We start from the raw sequence: 23,717 nt of genomic DNA, 5'->3' as shown, positions 1-23,717 counted from the left end.
ATTGGGGAAAATAGATGAAGAATTAGGTTTTAGGCTGCAATGCATGCCGCGCTCTAGGGGTAGGATGGGCCCTCATTGGGTGAAATGAGTAATATGGGTTATTTGAACATGAGGTTGCAATACAAGATGAAGTAGGTGCACCCCATTGAGCGAGGACACGCCCTAGGCTAGGACACGCCCTCATAAGATGAAATGAGTGAAATGGATTATCCGTGCTTTGGATTACGATGTAAGGAAGAGAATGTGCATTCTACAGAGGAGGACGCGTCCAATCAAAATGCATGTTATTTAAATCATTTGGATAGTTGGGATGGTCCTCACCTAGGACAAGGCAAACAAGAACAACCTGAGGATAAGGAAAATATGGGGAAAGCAATGGAAATTATTTTCACTAACATATTTGTTAAAGGTATTTTTTGAAAAATTCCCTCTTTGAGTCGGTGAAGGAGGGGGATGTTCGTGAAAAGCTTGAAGGCCTTTAGAGGCCTCCTTCTGTATTCAGCGGGTGTCCTTGTTGGGGATGCAGGGTTTAACACCGGTGTGCTTTGGGAGCTATGTTCTTGTATTCAACAGGTGTCCTCGTTGGATAACTTTGGATTCATCATGCACTTTGAACTCAAAATCTTGGGATCACATGTCCTACTATCTAGTAGGTTATTCTCATTTGGGGGACAGAGACGTGTCCAGCATTTAGGGTGAATCGTGGTTGTACCTACGTTTGTAAATTAAGGGAGATAGTTGTAGTGGAGTGTTATCCTTGCGCCGAGAGATGCGTTATCCGTGAAGTCACACGATTACAAACAAGGCTTGGGCCTTCACGGTTGGGTCGCATGGTGGACCTTTCTAAATCTAGCAGAAGATGGATTCTGAAAAGACTTCTACTAGGCCTTGGAATAAGAAGTCTATGCCCATTAGATTTCTTGTTCCCCAAGAACTATGTGAGACTTGATTTATATATAAAGGGTATGTATGTACATTTAAAGGGGTTGGAATTTGAGAGCTAAAAAGAGCCACCACTAACCCTAATCAATCTCAACCACCAATTCATCACAACTACCACACTCTGCTCACTTTTTTAGTGAAGATCCACCATCGTAGATCTTGATTCTAATGACGAATCTCAAATTTTGTTATTACCAGTTTCCTCTGTCAACAACTAGAAATAATTCTTAATGCATGAGTAGTGCTACTTGTCTACTTTTGTGGGCATAAAATTAGTCCTAATAAAAATTACAAATTAAAGTGATGTAGCAAATAAGATCTCATACTTGTTATTTATGTAAACGAGAAGTGTTGCCCGCTTCGCAAGGTTATTATTGACGAAAATAATTTTTTGAAATAACTTAGTTGTGCCAATTCTTGTGATAAAGTTACCGAATAGGGTAAAATGTTATTTATATAACTACATATATAAATTATGTCAGTTAATGAAGTTGATTAACTACAATGCAGGTAGTACATGGTTTTCTGACTACAGTACATAGTGTAGGGAGTAGAGAAATTAGTCATCTAAAATGCGGTGATAAAGTAATCGAATAGAAAAGAAAGAAAAAATGTTGCAATAGTATATTGAATTTGATGTAATATTTATTTTTAAATAATTACGTATATAAATTATATGTTTTGCTGGTTAACGAAGATGAGTATTATTGGATTAGTATTTTCTGGATGTTAGATATCAAGCAAAAAAAATTATATTTTGACATTAACTAAAAAACAAAAAACCGCACAGAATATATAAATTAAATAAAAATATTTCTTGACATTTATGAGGATGTTAAATTAGTGGCATGTTACATGTTAACTAATCAATTTATATTTAATTTTTTGTTTAGGATATAAATCGATGAGAAATATATCTCGCCATCGTAAATAAATAAAAATAGTGACAAAAAATTGAAAATAAATCAGTGGCATTTTCATTATACATTTAGGATATAAAGCGTTGAAAAATATATCCTTTCATCGTAAATAAATAAAATTAAGGTCAAATGAGAACATGGAACAATTTTTTTAAAAATAATTGGATTATTGGCATTGGTATGAGTAAAAAACAAAAAAATGGAAATAGTTGGGAAAAGAGTGGTTGAGTCCATTTAATAATTTGTTGGGCTTTATCTAAATTGGGCTTTATTGTAATAAAAAAGAAGGGAAAGTAATTTGAAAAATCAGATTAAACCGTTGAACCCAAAAGAGTGTCTTGGAAGTTGTAACTAAAGAAAACTTTTTTCCTCTATGATCTGGGCTGATCCCTTCTCTCCGGATTATATCACCGCTTTTCGGTGACATTTGCAGGTACGAACACATAAACCTGGGCATTGTTTATCTAAAAAAGCATGTAGTTTATTGTGTATACTTGTGTTCCTAATGTAAGACCTTGTTAGTACATTGCACTGAATTAGTCCTATCCCTCTTTACATGTTATTGCATTTTGAGTATTTGGTATTGTTTCACTGCAAAGATGTGTTGTTTATACATAATTTTGGTGTTTTTAATGAAAGGCCAAAATAATACTGAATATTACATAACTGTAGAATTACACGTGGTTCTAGGTCTAGTGTTTGATAAAAATAAGTATCTAAAATTACATGAGTATATATCTACCCAGAGTGTATGAGAAATGCCTAGATTAAAGTGATTAAGGTGGCCTACAATGTATGATACATTAATTCTTCAGATTTGTGAATGATATGCACTAAAATTTTGTTGTGTAATCATTTTTTTTATTCTGTATAATACACGGATTTGTTGGTGATCAGTACTTAATAACGTGACTAACCAATGCTTTCGTTATTTGATATTGAATGTTTTTGATAAAAATGATTATCCATAAGCACATGAGCATATATTTAATCACAGTGTATTAGTACGCTTGAATAAAAGTGATCGGTGCAGTCTACAGTGCGCGATATGTTTTTGGATATTACTGTACTAACCTATACTCTCAAACTTGGATATAACTGTATCAAATGTCTGAATGAAAGTGATCGGTGCAGTCTTTTCATTAGAAATGAAACCAATTACGACCTTCATAAAACTACTTACTGAAGCAGATTGTTCTTCTAATCACATGGTCAGTATTCTAGGCAACTTTTTCCTCTTTAAACCCTTTACTATCAATCAGAAAAAGATGAAATTATGTGCCCGATTGATGAGCCTAAATGTTAAAATTTTAGATCCCTCCTGAGCAGTTATCTTTATTACATGGGGGTGACATCCCACGAGGAGTAAAGATCATTGTCCGGAATGGGTACACTGCATGGTTGGACCGTGATAAAGAAAAGGGGCATTTAGAAGGGATGGAGCATTTTTTCCAGTTTCTTAATATCAAGGATGGTGAGACGCTTGTGTTTGAACATATGGGCAATTTTAAGTTCAGAGTAAAGGTATATAACATGTTCGGGTGTGAGAACAATTATCCAAGAATGCCTACACCTTATCTTGCTGAAAGGGATGGTATGTACTAAATTTTTAATTAATGTCGAGGATTGTATTCAATTTAATCGAATATAACTCTATACATTCTTTTGTAATTGGCTATTTGTGTAGTTTATGTTCATTGTAGTGGATGGAGCTTTATTCGCCATTTATCCAGGGGACCAACAAGATCAGATTCTATTGTAAGTTACCAAACTATTTTAGTTAGTTATATCACCTTATTAATTTATCAGTTCAAGATTTTGATCCAGTAAGCATGAATTCCAGATTGTTCCATTTGAGTTCATGGATGTTCTTGGTGTGAATATTCCTCCAAGAGTTTATTGTATGATATATACCGGTCATGAGGCAGTCAGATCATTTAGTCAAAATAATAATAGGATTAGAGGACTGGCAAGCGTGTGTAATATATTAGATGCTCTATATTTCAACGGCAAGTACATGATGTTATTTTTGTTTGATGGTGTTTCAAGGTTTAAAGTCAGGGTCTTTGAAAATTCTCAGATTGAAACACCTGTTGGTCAATTTCTCCCTGGAATGGGTACTTTTCTATATTCACAATCAGAATTGAAGCTTTTAAGTTTAACATTAACGGGAAATATTTTATTTCTAAACTATTTTCATAGGTGAGGCTGGCAAGGGTAATAGGACATCATTTTATTTAGAAGTAAAAGAATGTCACATGCGTGCTTATGAGTATGGCGTGGTAGGTATCCTTCTTTGTCCAGTTTATTATCGTTTTTACACAGTTTGACTGGTATAGTATACCAAATCTTATATATTGTGACATTCTGAATATAATTTTTATTTTGAAAATGTAGGATATTTCAGCTGAATATAGGAATGTGTGTCAGTACTGGTTGATGGTGGATCATATATCAGCTTATGTCAGTTTTTGCTGTTGGACACTTCAATCGCCACAGACGTGATAAGAAGCGCACTACAACAAATACCGGCTGGTTTGACATTCTGGATGGATAATGGCATTGAAGAAGGTGATATATGCGTGTTTGAGTGGATAAAAAACTGTGCAAGGAACTTCAAAGTACGTATCATCAAGAATAATGAGTTGATTTGAACTGTTATCGCAAGTTATTGTAATTTTACTTTGATGCTAGAGGATTCTGTTTGGTTTAGTATGGTCTAATTCAAACATGGGCTGGATGTTTCTAAATTATTATAACTTCACGTGGATGCTTGTAACATTGGTTCTGTTATGACTGTGTTTCTTTTGATCTATAATCAGAAATGGGAAAATGTTGCATGATGATTTTTTTTTGTGAAGCATGATTTCTATTCTTGGAAGATGATCATGATGAACTAATCACAATGATTAAATACAGGAAAATAGAAAGAGCTCTGCTAGTCACTGTACTTTTGAATACCTAAATCATGTTTATACACTTAGAATTTTTTGTTTCAAATTTCCTTTCTTGGTCAAGAAGTAGTATATTAAAAAAAGGTGATAAAAATAGGAAAAGGGTGAGACTGGTTATTAAAATTAGCCTGGTTAATGAGGCAATTGTAGCCTTTAATTTGTTCAGTAATTTGACCATAGTTAAATATGAGGGATCTTATACTGTTACATGGGTTGGTTAGGCATGTTGACTTTTTATATGCCTGGTTAAAATCATTGTTTGTAACATATAGATATATTCATATTACCCTTTGAGCTAGATTTCAGTTTGTTCCTTCCTTATTTTCTCTTTGTATAATAACTTTGTGTTATGTCTTAACAACAAGAAGTATTATAGGGATGATATGTGTTGTGTCTTCACAGTAAGCACTGACACAGGTATGTTCATTCTTTTTCAAATCTTTTAATTTGTTATCTTATGAATTACTGTTAGGTCCCAATGTGTTTGTAGAATGGGGGTTGAATACAAACAGTACCGAATAATCGAATTAAATGCGGAATAAAAAATGTGAAACAAAATTCAAGTTAAATAAAAATATTATTAAACTTGAAAGGTGTTACAACAACTGTATCGATTACAAGGAATTAATCTCAAATTAATTATCACAAATTTAGAATAAATTCGACATGAACTTTTTCTATTTTTGCAATAATTAGAATCAAATGCTAAACGCGATTTGAGATTAAGTTCTAGGGATTTTGATCCGCTAGATTGTTACACAAGAACAAGAGAATGATTTCTAGTTGATTGGATTTAACTTTACAAACTAGAAATTTAATCTTGAAGTAAGCAGATGAAAAATGAAATATTTGTTGCGGCTGCTGTGTTCTTATTTTTTGACTTGTGTATTGGATGGATAATTGAACTGCTGCTTGTCTGCTTCTTTTTAATCAACAGAATAGAATTGAACTGGCAAGACAATCCTGAGCTCAGCAAGACAATCGGTAGGACAATGGATTGAACTAGCAAGACAATCTGAATGAACTAGCATGACAATCAGAATGAACTAGCATGACAATCAGAATGAACTAGCATGACAATCAGAATGAACTAGCATGACAATCAGAATGAACTAGCAAGACAATCCTCCTCCTAGTGTAACTTTCGGTGAGACTATTGAAAATGGCCTAGCATGACAATCGGTATGACAATCCTGATTGTCATGCTAGTTCATTTTCAATTGTCTTGCTGATTTAATGCAGATTTTTAATCCAATTTAAATTCTGAAAATTCCTAAAATTAATTCAGAATTAATTAATCAATTAATTCAATTAATAAATAAATTATTCTTCGCAGATATAATTTATTTTCTTAATTAAATTAGATGACTTAATTAATTAATAGAGAATTAATTCTAGTCTTCAACAACACCCATCCTTCTGCAGATCTTCTGAAAATCACTGAAAATTATGAATCAATTCCGCCACTTCAACGTTGACACTCGATGTACTGTCTGGTTCATGAGTGACTAACTTCCGTGACGTTTCTTCATGTCTTGACTTTGACGCTTTGATTTTCTTCAGATTAAATCCTTGTAATTATTGATACCCTGACGAGATCTCTGTCACTTGATTAAATCCACGATCTTGATTTATATCACTGAGGCATGATCAAATTCTTGAACTTCTTCCAGTGAATTAACTCCTCAAGTCTGTAGATGAACCTTGTTTCTGAATCCTTTGACAGATATTACTTTGCGAGATCTCTCTGACGGTCGATCCACTATTTACTTATTACATTCTTATTTGAGTTGAGTTGAATCCTCGAATATACAAATAGGCTATGACATATGACTTACAATCTCCCCCTATTTGTTTGTTAGACAATAACACACAAATACCTAGAGGATAACTCAACTAACAAATAAGAAAAAGATATAAACATACATGCAAAGTAAATAGTAGAAAAGTTCTGGACTAGATTTAACATTTTCCAGATTCCAAGTAGATGTTCCTCTAGACTGAACATATCTTCAAGTAGTTCCATCTTCATTTGTACAACCACATTTCCTGTTGAGAAGCCCATATCTCTCTTGCTTCTCCCCCTATGAGAATCAACTTATTAAAGAAGATCACCTTCGTTTACCACCTCTCCCGTACAATAGGATCCGCAGATAAAACCAATGGTACTCCCTTAACAGCTTCTTCCCTTATCAGAAAATCACATTGTGTTTACCACCTCTCCCGTACAATAGGATCCGCAGTTACAAACAACAATGGTGCGGAATAAAAAATGTGAAACAAAATTCAAGTTAAATAAAAATATTATTAAACTTGAAAGGTGTTACAACAACTGTATCGATTACAAGGAATTAATCTCAAATTAATTATCACAAATTTAGAATAAATTCGACATGAACTTTTTCTATTTTTGCAATAATTAGAATCAAATGCTAAACGCGATTTGAGATTAAGTTCTAGGGATTTTGATCCGCTAGATTGTTACACAAGAACAAGAGAATGATTTCTAGTTGATTGGATTTAACTTTACAAACTAGAAATTTAATCTTGAAGTAAGCAGATGAAAAATGAAATATTTGTTGCGGCTGCTGTGTTCTTGTTTTTTGACTTGTGTATTGGATGGATAATTGAACTGCTGCTTGTCTGCTTCTTTTTAATCAACAGAATAGAATTGAACTGGCAAGACAATCCTGAGCTCAGCAAGACAATCGGTAGGACAATGGATTGAACTAGCAAGACAATCTGAATGAACTAGCATGACAATCAGAATGAACTAGCATGACAATCAGAATGAACTAGCATGACAATCAGAATGAACTAGCATGACAATCAGAATGAACTAGCAAGACAATCCTCCTCCTAGTGTAACTTTCGGTGAGACTATTGAAAATGGCCTAGCATGACAATCGGTATGACAATCCTGATTGTCATGCTAGTTCATTTTCAATTGTCTTGCTGATTTAATGCAGATTTTTAATCCAATTTAAATTCTGAAAATTCCTAAAATTAATTCAGAATTAATTAATCAATTAATTCAATTAATAAATAAATTATTCTTCGCAGATATAATTTATTTTCTTAATTAAATTAGATGACTTAATTAATTAATAGAGAATTAATTCTAGTCTTCAACAGCACCCATCCTTCTGCAGATCTTCTGAAAATCACTGAAAATTATGAATCAATTCCGCCACTTCAATGTTGACACTCGATGTACTGTCTGGTTCATGAGTGACTAACTTCCGTGACGTTTCTTCATGTCTTGACTTTGACGCTTTGATTTTCTTCAGATTAAATCCTTGTAATTAATGATACCCTGACGAGATCTCTGTCACTTGATTAAATCCACGATCTTGATTTATATCACTGAGGCATGATCAAATTCTTGAACTTCTTCCAGTGAATTAACTCCTCAAGTCTGTAGATGAACCTTGTTTCTGAATCCTTTGATAGATATTACTTTGCGAGATCTCTCTGACGGGCGATCCACTATTTACTTATTACATTCTTATTTGAGTTGAGTTGAATCCTCGAATATACAAATAGGCTATGACATATGACTTACAATTACCTCCTTGTTATATGTAACTGGTATAAGGAAAATTGAGCCGATCATCCTTGAAGTGGTCATCCCATATTTAAATTTGAATGATATAAGCCTAAATGATGTTATTAGGTTTTAAGTGTCGATAAATAGACATGGATCTGAAGTAAAGTTTTGTGAAACGCCTAAGCACCTCAGAATGTCAGTCGAATGAGCTGGTAAGTTTGTATCACAAGAATAATCAAATTGTTATTTTTGAGGTATCAAATTGTTGTTTTTTAGGTACTATTCATAAATGATGAAATTTAATTGGTCAGATTGTCCCCCGTAAATTTTGTGTCAAATATGTGGCTCATATACCACTAACTGTCAAATTACTGATGTGAAATGGATATGTCACTTGGCTGGATTTTGATAAAGTGAAAGAACAGTTTGTTGGTATCCGCATTCTACTGGATAAATTTAATCTGACCAGAGGAGAGATATTAGTATTTGATTATGTAGGTGATTTTGATTTCAAAGTTTGTATATGTGACATGTACAGTTCTGAAATCCAGTATCATAACCGCGCCCATTTTATGAAAAGTTGGGAGCCATCAAATGGTACTTTATAAATTTATCATTATTGGTCAGTATAACGTGAACTATTCTTATAACTGTGAACTAACACCATTAACTAAATTTACTGGCACCAAGTTTCATCCATGATGAAGGGTGGAGCTTTGTTCGGCACCTTGGATGGGGACACAAAGTGCATGATCATGTTCTAAGTAATATCCATCACGTATTGTTTATTTTCTTAAACGTAATTGGAAAAAATTTGTATTATGCATAGCAAATAACGGGAAAAATATTGCAGGATGTGCCTTTTGAATTCTGTGATCATGTAGGCCTGTAAATACCTTCAATCATAGACTTTGTTGTGCCTGTGCAGGTTCATTTTCTGAAAAGGATCTGGTAATAAGAGGGCTGAAAAATATATGCAATATGTTAATGAGGATAACCTAAGTTCATTCGCCTTGTTAATGCTCACATACGATAGTATATCCACGTTTATTGTTAGATTGCTCGACACTTCCCTCCTTGAAATTCCAATCTTTCCAACTATCTCCACAAATGATATTCCAAATTTTGTAACTGATAAATACGGGGAGGAAAAATTAATTTATCTGAGAATTTTTTTTTACTTTCTAAATCATTTGCAGCCTACACCGCTTTCAAGATTGCTATCCAGGCCTCCCACATGAGTGATTATGCACGTGGCGTAGTAAGCTCAATTATCCATTTATGTTATTAAAAATTTATTTCTTTTCTGGGTTCTACAGATTTTGGATCCTCAACAATTTTCTGATTGAGTTTTTTTAGAGGATATTCCTGTTCAATATAGAAGCATTTGTCAATCGTAGAAAAAGATTGATTACATAACTATGTATGTGGACATGCGATGCTGAAAAATTGAGATTCGTCATCGTTACAACCTGAAATGCACAACAATCCACAATGGTTGGATACAATTTTGGAGAGAATTATAATTTGAAGCCGGTGATATTTGTGACTTTCAGTGGATGACCGAATCAATACGCAACTTCAAACTCTGTGTTGTCAAGAAGAATCATCTCATGGCATAAATCGATTATTACTTATTTTGTCTGGGTAAACTAATATTTTGATCGGTAATGTAACTCATATAATGGTGTTTCCATTATGTGCGGTTAAAAGCATCTATTTTGAAAGCCTTACCTTAGTCACCACTTTTGAAATAATTGTATCTATGTAGCCAAACTTACAGAAAATATTGTGAAATAGTTTAATCTTATATGCCTATTCTATCAAGCTTGACCTCATATGCTGTTTAATTTTTGTGAACTCTATTTCTGTATTTGTTCTCTTTAATAGAAATTGATTCATGAATATGAAAACTCGGGAATTAAGCTACAACAATCAAAAATATATAATATAAGCGAGGATATATTGTCAAGCAGAGATAGATAAACTGTAGAACTAAATACAATAACAAATACTAATTAATGAGAAATAGTGAATTAATCAAGAACAAGCTTGCAGGATATCAGACAACAGGCCAAAATGTAAGCTCTCAGTAAAATATTCCATATATCCAGTATATGCACACAGTGAGTCAAAATGATCAAGCAAGTATAACAGAAGCAGATGGCCAAAAATATCTATGAGACGTACCTGTCTCTAAAAGAATGAACCCTTGCATGATTATGAGTGACATAAAACTGCGTGAATGCACAATCTGAGAGGGTAACTCGACCACACCTCGGGTCGATTATCATTCTACAGCCTGTTACAATGATAATAGTTGGTTGGAAAAAGTAGTCAGCAGCATTGTCTAGGGTATTATTACATGCCAAAGTCTTACTGGAGCGCTGTGATTTGAAAAAAAAATAACAAATAAAGGGCGAGAGGATTAGTATAAGTAAAAATAAAAGTTGACACATGATGGTGTATCGAACCAACTTATTAAAGTTGATAGAAAATAAAGCTAAAAAATACATTATGTTAGAACTCGCTAGTTGAAGAATATTATGCTCTTCATTACGACGGTCAACGATTGAGCGCAAATTCCTTCGCTCATAAACTATCCCTACAACATCTATACAAAAAATTGAAGTAAGGACTAAAGTAACACAGAAATTTATGAAAACATGTAAGATATTATTAAAAGATCTTTCTAAAATGTTAACAATACAATGACTATCCTGGAATTTAGCTTAATTAACAGAGAACAAATCATAAAAGTGGAAAACTTGTTCAATCTGAAGATTGTCATTCTCCTGAACCCTCGTTATCACTGTCCTCCTGGTGAATACTATGCGAGCATCACCTTCCACATACTTGTACCTGGATACGTAGTTAACCACTTTGAAATTTTAAATATCATAAGTCTCACCAACGACCAAAAGGCCATCCACATTATCAGCTATAGCACAAGGCACTGTCACTTCCATATGATTTCCCTGCATTGTTAAATAAGATCATTTTTGATTAATTAAATACCAATACTACAAAAAATGTGACTCTTAAATAGGACAAATGAACTTAAATTCCGATCAACAACAATTAAATTGAGGCAACCATGATATAAGTCTGGTCTTATCATTCCTCTCCATTTTCTCCCCACCTATACCCTGACTTTCCAATCCAGCCTATGATCAACGATAAGCTGATCAAGGGAGTTAGATAGATTGTTTTCCATTTTATGTATCTTTTTTTGTTAAAATATATATGGATATTTAGATAGCAAGGTCAATAGTATTAAATGGTTGATTGCTAGAGAATATATGTTGTTTGAGCAGTCAAAAAAGCATTGGAGAAAAGGGAATATATTCTCCTTGTGTTAGGTTGAATGTGAATAGTGATGCTTTTTTGGGATGGGAAAGCTCAGGATGCACATATAAATGATACAACAAGAGTGTGAGGCTTAGCAGTTTAATTTTTACAGCCTGTTGTGCTTCTAGAATGTTTACATGTTTTCCATAATTAAGATCATTCGGGCATGATCATGTTCCGTCCATATCATTTTATCAAGACAAAACAATCTAGGGCTGTGAGAAGATTTATTTTCAATTTAAATATAATAATTGACATGAAGACATAAAATAAATTATTAAATTTATACGTGTTCATCATAGCTTATATATGCATGAAAATGAAATTTGATCTTGTTCTTTACCTATAATAAATAGACGATAGCCCATAAATATTTTAAAAACACCACCATCTTAAAAAACAATAAATGTAATTGGAAACCAAGAGAAATGATTATGCGCTTTGTTAGTAATTTACATGAGCTTCATAGAGTATTTTCTACATAGCTTGACAAATCATAATTGTCCATGATATAGAGGAAGAAACTAATATCGCAGTAACAGCGAGCCATAACCGTAATAGTCCAAGATACAAAAGAAGAAACTAAAATGGAAGTAACTGCGAGACATAACAAAATGCACACAGTACATTACAAAAATAGGACCACTGATTGAAAATGTAGTCCGTATATACAGCTAATAATATTTCCATGCTGTAGCTAAAAGTCAGGTCCTGTACAAAAATGTAAAAGATCACAATACGTCCAATAAGTATCGTCCATCCACTAAATTAATGTAGGAGGATAGTGCAAAGTTTTGCATCGTCTAACCTGGTTATTAAGACTGTCTATAATTAACAATCAAGATGGGAGATCTGGTCAAGATGATAGGATGATCCAGATGGCTAGTAAGCAGCAAACAGTCAATATCTTTACAAAACTGTTATAACATTAGTATAGAAAGTTAAGTGTCACCTCTGCAACTGAATTCATGCACAATTTTTGCACCACTTTCTTCCACTCCATGAATGAGCTGAAACCCTGGTATAATGCCAATTGTAACGTAGTTGAAGTCCCTTTTTTCAATTTTTTTTGCACTTATAAGGAGCTTGATTGTGTAATCCTTTCCTTGGATAGATTTCACCTCTTTGGGAAAGGAGTTGTCCTGATTCAGAGTTAATGCTCAATAAGCTGACTCTGGAAAGTGAACAATAGAAGCTGCCGAAATTCTTACCTCTATTTTAACATCCTCCGCATTTTTATCTGTAATCAAACGAAGTTCTCGATCTTTCAAAAGTACCTCAAGACCTTCACTACTATCTTTAATCATAGTTGAAATACGGAACCTGCATCCCCAGAACAATCGATTAAGTGTGAATAATAAATTTTGAATAAAATTATCATGTAAATTGTTAATAAAATTAACATGTTGTATTAAGAGGAGGGATAGTCCATATACCTCTTCAAAACTTTAGGTACTTCTCTGTCACAGTGGGTACAAAAGTCAACACCATTTTTTAGTTCTGTGCCTAAGTAGCATGAAGTGCATATGTTTATTTTCCAATTCTTTGTCGGCTCTACCAATTTTACAGTCCCTTGCAACAAAACCTTCCGCTACAGCAAATATACATGTAAATTGATGTCAAATAAATCTAAACTCAGATTATAACAAAAAGAAAGGTTTTACAACATACCTACACGAAATCGTGTGACAGAAGCCTGATCTCAGCTATCGTGTACAACTGCAAAAAAAATTTTGGGCAAACCTTAGGCCTGTAAAATTAGGTTCCTCCATCCTTTGAAATAAATGATCAGTGGCATAGACCAGACTGTTATAACACCATGATGCTCAGAATTCAGGTAAAATTGATTTAACGAGTAGTTGCAAAGATCCAACTCATCTTATTCATAATTTTGTCAGTGTCAACCCCGCAGTATATTAATCAATAAAGTTATTATATTAAATGAAACACTAACCCTGCCACATTGTAATTTTTCCACCAGCAATGATGATTATGATTGGTTGTTCCAAGTCCTGGAAAACAAAAATCTCAAACTGTTACGCAAATGTGTTCCAAAATGTAACATTAATATTCTTGCTGAAACACAGATAAATCTTATGAATCAAGGGTATTATTAGAGTTCAAGGTTCATACTACATTAATACCGTAACCAACCTTCCATCCATTATCTTGAACTTAATGTAGACTTGTCTGTCTGGAGGATGATTACATTTCGGTACCTTATGAGGTATTCTAATAACATCTGAAAAAAGAGAAAGGACTTAATTATCCATAGAAGCTAGGGCATAAATATTTCATTTTGTCTGAGAATCAAACCTGCAAGGTAAAGCTTTTGCTTAGCTATTTCCTTGAGGTCGCCATACTGAAACAGATCAAAGCAATTTTGAGCAATAAAGATTTCACTTTCCTCCAACTCCTTTACCCTTGTATCCTGAGTAAAGATGATTTTTCTATCCATCTGTACTGGTCTATACTTGTCACTCTCCCTGTATTCCCTGACCTGGAAATTCTTAAGCAAATATATTTTCCCCAATTGCATGAGGCGGGACATTTATTCTATGAGATTCTGAGGCAAATAGGCATGCATCCTATAATTCTGACATTGTTTAAAAAAATCATGAATATAATTTGATAAATTTATCACCAAGAAATGTAACAAATACTCACCTTGTTATCCAAGAGAATGATGTTGTAACCCATGAAAGTTATGCCTATTGCAGTGATGCCTTGATACTCTCTAATAATTCTAACCTTAACCTTCCAATCTGCCCTACCTTTCTAGAACATTCCTCAGAGTTTCACAGCTTGCTGTTGACATTAAAGGTATTATGAAGAATCTGATAAAGCTAGCTCAGATATTGTCTTACTGTAAATAAGGTCAGTTGTTTGGGCAATTATAACACAGTCTTGGTTGGTGGTAACTGCATCCATGACATTAATTATGGATGAGAAATTTTTGTCATCATCTTTTTAAAAGCAGAAATCAACATTTTTTCTACTGTGTTTTAAAAAAGCATATATTTAGATTAATAAGTCATTATGTTTAAGCAGAACAACAACAAAAATAAAATTCGATAATTTTTAGCTGGTTTGATCGTCTAAAGCAAATTTCTTTGTCAATATCTCCACATATGTAAATAAAATGTTTTGCTTGCAAGAACTATCATTGTATTACCGATGATACGGTTGTTAATATTTTTATAGGCTAAAACGGTACACAACTTAACCATTTGGTAAAAAGGAAACAAAAAGTACTAATACAGCAAAAAATATATCAGAATGAGTAGACAATGCCCAAAAGTTTTACAGAATCTCTCAGATGACTAAATGTTGCGCAAAATCATTATAATAACATCAAGCAGCGTGGCACTAGTCATGTACATGGACACTGATGAGCTTGTCACAGACCCTGCAAAAAAGATTAAAAAATATTATGAGATTTACATATATGTATTCTAGTTGACATTTATTGTGGGCTCGTCAATGTTGTAAAAGGTGGTAACATACCTTTTCCATCTTGATATTCCGGAATTTTGGTTGTCTCACTTCATTCTGGGTCTTTTTCGAAAGCCTCATCCTTGGTCCTCTGCCTAATACGATTTGTTTATTTTTCCGTCACCGGAGAATTAGTGAGAGACAATAGTCCGCTGTCATTATTGTCTTGTAAAAATTCAGAACATTTTAATATGTTTGATATCCAACACAAATCAGGTTATTAATATTAAAAATGCCTACATTAGTATTCACAGGTGTCTGAACCGGAACCTGAACCTCCATAGTGGGGGAATGAGTATTCGACTTTTCAACAGGTTTTGAAATGTTTATTGCATGATACACCTTTGATCCATGCTTTAAATTTCCTCATTAAGTTGAATCGTAAATTTTGTATTCCTTTTTCTCAAAGGCTCTGAGTAGGCGGGATCTGCAGCACACCCGGAACATGTTGAAAACACATAAAAATCGTGTTAAATTACTACAACAATTATATATGAAAGGAAATGAGGGATTAAGGCAGCAATAGAAACCAAACTTATTGTTAAAATCAATTACAAAAATAAGATAAAACTAAAATAATATAGCAGCACATAGTAAAGTTATCTGTTATGGCTCAGTCCATGTACAACAGCAGAAAAATTGAAGAATAAGATTAACCTGTGCGATATCTGCATCAACATTCATATAAAGTCTTGCCTGCCAGATGGCTGATCTCGTGATTAGGCCATACAATTGGTCTTGTTCCGCTCTCATCAAAACACAAGCTGTATAGCCGGAACCTGAATAAAAATTAGTAGAAGCTGTATGATGCCCAAACATATAATTTAATTCAGTAAATAAACCTAACAAACCTTATATCTGGATATTCAAATATTCTCCCACGACACTGATACAGGCCTGCAACCTCGTGCAAGTCTTTTTCACAACTTATACAAAAAGGGGAACACCAATTTTTTTTCTCATCAAATTTTTTGACCAATACCTGGTAACTAACCATTTTCTGCAACACACAGCACCCAAACTATAAACCAAGCAAAAAAGGTCACCGTCATTCATAATCTTGAACAAAGCCTCACCTGGATACAGTGGTCATCTAATTTCTGAAGGTCACTAACTTTCATAGTGGGGATATAAGCTGCAACATCATCATCATCATCATCATAATCTATATCCATGACATAGAAATATGGATCCTTATATCTGTTGAAACAACACAGTCCTTAATAGTAAATTCATGTCAAATGGTAATCTATCCATCCAGGCAATTGACATATAAATAAATGAAAGTAACAACATTTACCTATTTTTCCCTATCGACAGCAGGATGATTAAGGTTCAGGTAAAATCGCGTTGCTGAGAAATTGGTCATGTACAAAACATCTGCATTCTTTTCCAGATTATATAATCCATCTTGCTTTGTATTTAAAAGAGAACAATTTATTTTTACCTTTCCACTCGCTGAAATTTGCACAAGCGATAACAATAAAAACCAGCTTCTGCGTTGTCTGGTCATAGTCTTTTTGAAATTTATCACCGAATTCATTAAAGAAAGTTATATTGACAATACACTTGCGATCACATAATTATATAATATAGCGTTAATGTGTCAACTTTGGCTGAGTATCAGCACAACAGCGGGCACATAATTCAATTGTTATGGTATTACCTTCCATCTGAAATTGTTAACGCTACATATGATTTCTCACTTGTGTTTTTCACATAAACCGATCTTGGATGCACGTCCTGTATTACACCAACGACATCTGCAAGGAATAAACATATAAATTCAGAAAATGTCACCAATAAGAATATCACTGGCCGGATTGAACAAAGATCAAAGAAAGGACCCGTCAAGTATATGTTGTCCTTTTTCATTCCATCCAATTGTGCCAAGCTGAAAAAATCAAATTTATGACTTGGAATTTTCACGTCGATGGCCAGATCCTTCTCCCGCCTAGTGTTAAATGTAAAAAATATCTGCTTGCTATTCCTAACGGCCCTGCTGGTCTCATCTCCATTGTAGAACTTAACTTTAATATTTTCTAGACTGTTTCAGTTATGCTGATATGAAGGCATGAATTCTACAGCCCTACATTTCATTAAATCCATCAGCTTAATAAAAAAAACTCCACAAACTTCCGTCAAATGCAAAACCGCACATCAGATAAGATTATGCCAACAAAATTTAAAGAAAAAGTAGGCTAGAACTATATGTGCAGGTAAAATCATTAAATCCGTAAATTATGTAAATAACAAACTGCACAAATTCGTGCCAAATCCAAAGCACTACATCATACAAGACGATGCTAATAAAATTTAAAAATAACACCGAATAAATTAAGGCCAACATAGTTTAAAAAAAAAGTAGCCTAGAACTATAATATATGTCAAATCCAAAGCGCTACAACAGATGAGGCGATGCCAACGAAATTTAAAAATAAACTAAATTTTCCATATTTCAAAAACATAGAACTTGGAAAACAATATGTTGTAAGTAGTATCTTATATTTAAAATAACTTATATAGTCATCAATAAAGATAATATTAAATCCCCTGAACTCTCCTATCTGTCTCGTGATACCTTTCCAAACAGCTTGCGCCCTTACTCTTAGTCTCCATTCATCGGTCGAGTCATCCAGGGCCTGGACTGTATCATACTTGTAGAAGGCCAATGAAATGTAATTTTCTAATGCCTATAAAACATAAATAAGAGAGTATAGAAAACTTTTAATGAGGGTTTCTCCTAGAATCAAACCACAGAACAGCAATAAATCTCATGAGAAATAGATCTCTAAAGAAGGCAAAAGAAAAAGATACAGTACCTTTACCCCACACCTCCTAACAGGTAGCTCCAAAACCTAAATCAAGCAAACAATCCTGCAACAAAGATTTAAAAGGAAAGAAAGAGTTTGAGTTCTCCTGCCACCAGACTGCGACACCAAATAAGTGATGCTTTATATTCTATGGCAAAGCAAGATCTTTCTAATTCCTAATCATAATACAATAGGTAGGGAATATCTTCTTTTTAGGTAACCTTGGCCATGTACTCAATTATTGTTGCTCTTGCAGTTAAAAAAGATATTTTTAACTTAAAAAAGGTTTAAAATTGGATTTCCTCATGTTTGTTGTTCACTCCACTTCCTACATCAAACGCCAACCCCCAAACAGTTAAAATATTTTTCTGGCAGTTTATAAATTAGGTAATATAAAATTCAATACACTACCCTACCTCATCATCCTACCCAGTGAAAGTAAATACAGAATAAAAACTAGCGATCAATTGTAACATCCAAAAATAGATTGCATGATGAAAAAGGGATAGTATTAAAAGGAGGTTATTGTTAACCATCAAAACCATTACAAAGGTAGAATACAACCCTCTTTTCCTACTCTAGTACATGGTACATATAAAATGTGCAAAGCAGGAAACACAAATTAAATAACCGGTAAATTATAGAAGACTTCTTTATATACAACATTTTGAGTAATATTTCTGTTGTTCCCATCTTTATCTGAATAAAAACTTTCAGGCCTTGGGGGGATGTCAGTCGACTGACAACTACGTAAAATTTTCCATGAGTAAACACCCCTTTTGGCAAAAAGAGAGCCACATTTTCAAGAGACTGTCCCTGAGCCTTGTTGATGGTCATAGCATAGCAAATCTGCATGGGTATCTGTTTTCTACAAAATTTGAACGGTAGTGGAGTCTCAGTCGGGCATAATTCCATTCTTGGTATGAAATGTTCAGTACCCTTAAACTGACCAACAATTACCTCACATTCAACACACTGATCCAGGAACCTGGTGACCTTCATCCTTGTGCCGTTACACAAGTCCAACATTTGATTTAAATTACGCATCAATATAACAACAACATCCACTTTGACTCTTAACTCATGAAGGGGAAAACCAGGGATAGTGATAGTGTTCAAATATTCAGGAGGGAAGGATGTAAGTTGATCACACACCGAACCAGGGAAATCATCGGATGTGTCAACACTAAAATACGATGACATCTCACCTGGAAGCTTCTCCACAATAAAACTATTAATACATCCAACCGTTTGATTAGTCGGAGTTAATATTGCGCGCCCACTCAAGTAGTCTGGATCCTGATAATGCTGTATAAAATCTGGGAATGTACTTTCCATCATACCTTCAATAGTAATTTCTAAAGTTAAGTTGCAAAATCTTTTTGGGACACAAATATCATCTCCACCTTTAGCATCAGCCCCTCCATTTGGTTTCCCTATATTTCCATCACTTATATCCAAACCCACGCCGCAAAATCTCTTAAATTATGTACCTCCCCTAAACTGTTTCCTTTGGCGAGCCTCATGTTATGCCTCAGCTTGAACACCCTTGTAATCTTCCAAATCTTATATCGTGTTACATGAAGACACAATTTTACCCCGCGATGCTCATGTAATAACAGGCAGAATCTGGCAAAAATTACCAACAAGGACAACTGTAATCCCCCCAAAAGGAATATGAAAGCATCCTGGATCCACCACCTTCATGATATCCCAGATCGATCGATCAACATATTTGAAGGAATAACGGTGCTGCATTGGAGCCTCATCCCATATAATCACTTTTGTCTGTTTAATCAACTCTGCTATATCCGACGTATGAAATATTGAACACATAAAATGCTCATCAAGAACAATAAGAATTTTAAATCTCGAATGCTTTGTCCAACCCCTAGGCATCAAAGTTGCCGCTATCCAGGATGATGCTACCGGAAGAACAATATCACAGTGAGACCTTAGTTTGGCAATAATTGTTCTCCACGGGAAAGTTTTACCACAACAACCGCTACCATACATAAAAAACATCCCCCTCCCTCTTGTTGACTGACTGCATGACAGCGTTGTAGACATCCAGCTACTCAATATTACAACGCGTGTACAAGTCCAAAAATTCTTTCTCCATTTCGGCAATATTATAGCTTGTTTCTTCAATGATCATATTGTTAAGACCATAATCCAAATAACTGTGTGGAGGCTGTGGCATTTGATTTTAATCCTCAAGGGACTTACCAATACTCTTCAAAATATTGTGGATCTCGGCAAGTAAAGAGAAAAATATTTAAGACCCAAGAAAAAGTTATCCACAGTTGTACCTAATACTTCACGACATAGAATAAAAAAGTGGACATACATACCAGCAAGTGCATAAAATTATTGCTAATTCTCATTGAGGATTAGACGTGGATTACCGGTTATCTCTCGCTGCTTCTTCATAAGGTTATCAATCATGATGATCCAGTGATTATTACACAAACCATTCACATCACTCACCTTGCAGTTAACCAAAATATGAACAAATAACTGTCGAATTTGATGGGAGAATCCGGATTCTGAACACTGGCTGAGAACCTGATGCCATTCGTTGTCATCGTCGAGAAGGCCAAAATCCCTAAACGCCTCTTGAAAATTAGAACAAAATTTCCATCTTACAGTCCTGAATGACTCAAATGAGGTCGCACCTCGGACCTTTGTCAACAGAAGACGCAAATACCATATTTTTCCTGAAGTATGATGTGTATAAACTAATCTCCCAATCTTCTTTCCTCTCTTTCTCAGAATCCACGTTCTATTGACATCATTCCAGATATATTTCATCATAGAGATACTGCACAGCATTACTATAAGTTGCATACAGTATAAAATAAGCTTCTAGTTGACTGTGTTTTTGCCTTTCCCTGGTTGCAACCTTTGACAACGGTTCATTGACACAAAAGGTGCACGAATTTCTTCCCTCTAATTGAAATGACAACCGCCCAACTACAAGGGACCTGTAGTGAATATTAAATCCAAATACCATGTATGCAGCCTCATGCCCAAATATGTATCTGCCATCAAAGTATGACTATATCTCATCCTCAAATTCATCCATACCCTGTCCACTGGCCAACTTTCTTTTATGTCCTCTAATTCCATTGTCTCCCTATCATGCCCTTTAAGGCAATACTTGAAAATTTATTTAAGACTAAGTGCATGAGCACAGATTCAACATTAAAATGACACAAATATTTGACCAAAAGATCACGGTTGTAAGGAACAACCCATTGGTTATCCAAAATAACTCTCCCTCTCTTCATTATTAATTTTGTCTCCCTTCGCCTATAAATGGGGAACCCTGACTGGTCAAACTTTGTCAACTCACGGTACCTATAAAATAAATTATTGCATGGTCAAGCAAGGAATTGTAACCAACCGTAGCATAGTAAAATACAGCGAAAACTCACGCTGACCTTTTTGGAAAATATCTCATGCACCTATACTATTTCATACACGAAGTTTTTGGCCAATCTTTCCCACATGGACCGTGCATCATGAATTCTGTCACCGCGGCATAGCCAACTGGATCCACACCTGGATCAGGAATCTCCATCAAAATACATTTATCAATATTTGCCTACAGATCATGTTTCGAGCCAGAATCGAGCCATATCAACATGTGCACATGTGGCAATCCTCTTTTCTGAAACTCCACCACATACATCACTGCAAGAAAACAAAATATCAGTGTCAGACCAACAGAAATAACATCATAAATTGGTGCCAAAAGCTGATCCAAAACTTTACCTCCGAGACATGTCCCAAAGTAATTATTTTTTTTTAATGTCATCAATCAGTTGGTCAAGTTTCAACCTGAAAACACCCGCCATTACAGCAGGCGAGTTCTGCGAAGAACATTGGGGAAACAACTTCATCATCTGAACAACCTCATCCCACTATAGATTTATAGTCATTATAAGAAAAATATCGGGATGACCTATATAACGACAAATAGCAAGGGCATACTGGAAGTTCTGCTGCCTATATCTCCGTGATCCCACAAATCTGGCAGGAAGAATAAATCCTTTACCCATATTGGATGACTCAGACTTACTGTGTGTAATTGATTGTTGTATATTATTGTATAATTCAGTCCGCAAAGTAGTCTGATTAGTATGAAACCACCACAGATGTGCTTGTTCAATTGTGGACTAAAGCATCAACAACGTATTGCTTGTAAAGACGGACACCAAGATGTGGGGTTATAGATACAACACAAAACATCAGCAATCAGCAGACAAACAACATTAATATTTCCCAACACTAAATAGCAAACTCATCCGAAAAATTAAAGTATGAAACCACCTTGATTTGTGCGCACTTGGAGCCTATATGAATAATATTCTTCATTGTGATCATCTGCCATTTTTCCCTGATACACTGTCCATTTTTCCAAATGGTATTTTTTTATGAAAACCGTCACAACCATGAGGAAATAGAAGGGGATATTGCAAATCCATGAGCTTCGAATGAATATCGGATATCCTCTTGAAGCCTCTGACATGAAAGTCAATTATAATATCACGGGATCCATCAGTTTCATCCATGTCACCAACCATAATCCCAGCCACCTCATCAGAAGGCCCAACATGATTTTCTCTCCCACTCTCAGACCTGAAAATCTTGAGCCTCATTTCCAAATCCACCGCGCAATGTTCCCCATAACGGTCTCGCGCTAAACAGAATTCCTTCACCAACTCATTAGTATCATCCAACATATCCAATAAATACTGAACAATTTCAGCATCAACCTTGTCACCACCAGCAGCAACATTCACCCTCCACAACCTATTCTCAATTTCGTTCTCTATGTCATAAATATACAGCTGATAGAATCTGGGATCCTCCCCAACCTGTCCATTCAGGAGATAAATGTAAGGTGCACCTCCATTGTTTATAGAATGATCAACTCTGCCCCGGTTGATGTGAAGGCAAAAAGGCTATTATACAACCGCATCACATCCCTGAATCTCCTAGATTTTTTTGTCATTATGCAATTGCCAAAGGAATGCAGGAGTTGGCTTCTCCTTCGGGAGTTTGATCTGACCCTTGGTACAACAAAATGAGAAAATTGGCTGACCACGTCTAACAAATTTATTGACCCGCTCCTCTTTCCACATCCAAGCCTCACAATGCTCACACTGAACATCAGGAGATCCAAGGCTTGCATATTCCTCAACAACTGCAAAATATTATAAGAAATTCATAACACAGACACCCTACAAAATTAAACCAGATAATTACCCCCACAAACAGATATTGCAGCAGAAATATGCTATAGCAACTTCACAATACCACTATGAGCTGCAGATGACCTCTCCAAATCTCCATCAGTAAATTCTTCACCGGATTCTAAAAACCAACAAAAAATTATCACAAAGACAAAACAAACGGATGAGAACTAATCCCCTGTGAAAATAATAGTACATAAATTAACCTACCACCACCGGAGTCATCACCACGATGAACCACAGATGACTCCTATAATTTCCATAATTAAACTCTTCACCGGATTCTGTAAGCCAACCAAAAAATGTAATAAATCATAAAGATAACAACATGAGCACCAATTTTTCATGAAAATCATTATATTAAATTTGACCTACCGCCACCCAAGTCACCATCACTCTGATCAGTCTCAAAATCAGCAACATAGGAA

General features: G+C 34.7%; 1 protein-coding gene across 9 annotated transcripts; it reads right to left on the bottom strand.

Moving 5' to 3' along the window:
- Positions 1-14,872: 14,872 nt before the first annotated feature.
- LOC141672231 (uncharacterized) lies at positions 14,873-18,242 on the bottom strand. Of its 9 annotated transcripts, XM_074478780.1 has the most exons (11): positions 18,035-18,241; positions 17,794-17,905; positions 17,060-17,301; positions 16,660-16,975; positions 16,513-16,592; positions 16,289-16,412; positions 16,064-16,212; positions 15,909-15,991; positions 15,453-15,639; positions 15,225-15,364; positions 14,873-15,126 (listed from the first exon to the last, which is right to left on the bottom strand). In XM_074478780.1, the coding sequence occupies exons 6-9, from the start codon at positions 16,385-16,387 to the stop codon at positions 15,569-15,571; spliced, it is 402 nt and encodes a 133-aa protein (XP_074334881.1). In that variant the 5' UTR covers positions 16,388-16,412; positions 16,513-16,592; positions 16,660-16,975; positions 17,060-17,301; positions 17,794-17,905; positions 18,035-18,241; the 3' UTR covers positions 14,873-15,126; positions 15,225-15,364; positions 15,453-15,568. The 9 variants fall into 9 exon arrangements, 7 of the variants coding, with proteins under 7 accessions (XP_074334881.1, XP_074334886.1, XP_074334885.1 ...); XM_074478785.1 differs by having other exon boundaries at positions 15,870-15,976; positions 16,513-16,975; positions 18,035-18,242; XM_074478784.1 differs by having other exon boundaries at positions 15,870-15,991; positions 16,513-16,975.
- Positions 18,243-23,717: the final 5,475 nt, after the last annotated feature.

Source organism: Apium graveolens, chromosome 7 (assembly GCF_009905375.1).
Source record: "Apium graveolens cultivar Ventura chromosome 7, ASM990537v1, whole genome shotgun sequence".
Taxonomy (NCBI): Eukaryota; Viridiplantae; Streptophyta; class Magnoliopsida; order Apiales; family Apiaceae; genus Apium; species Apium graveolens.
This window is presented reverse-complemented; position numbering and strand designations above follow the sequence as displayed.

Coding starts and splice junctions, on each gene's coding strand:
- LOC141672231 (XM_074478782.1), bottom strand. CDS start 16,387: ATGGATATAGATTATGATGATGATGATGATGATGTTGCAGCTTATATC. Junction 16,213..16,288: donor TAGATGACCACTGTATCCAG/GTGAGGCTTTGT, acceptor TGTGTGTTGCAG/AAAATGGTTAGTTACCAGGT. Junction 15,640..15,908: donor CGAGATCAGCCATCTGGCAG/GCAAGACTTTAT, acceptor GGTGTGCTGCAG/ATCCCGCCTACTCAGAGCCT.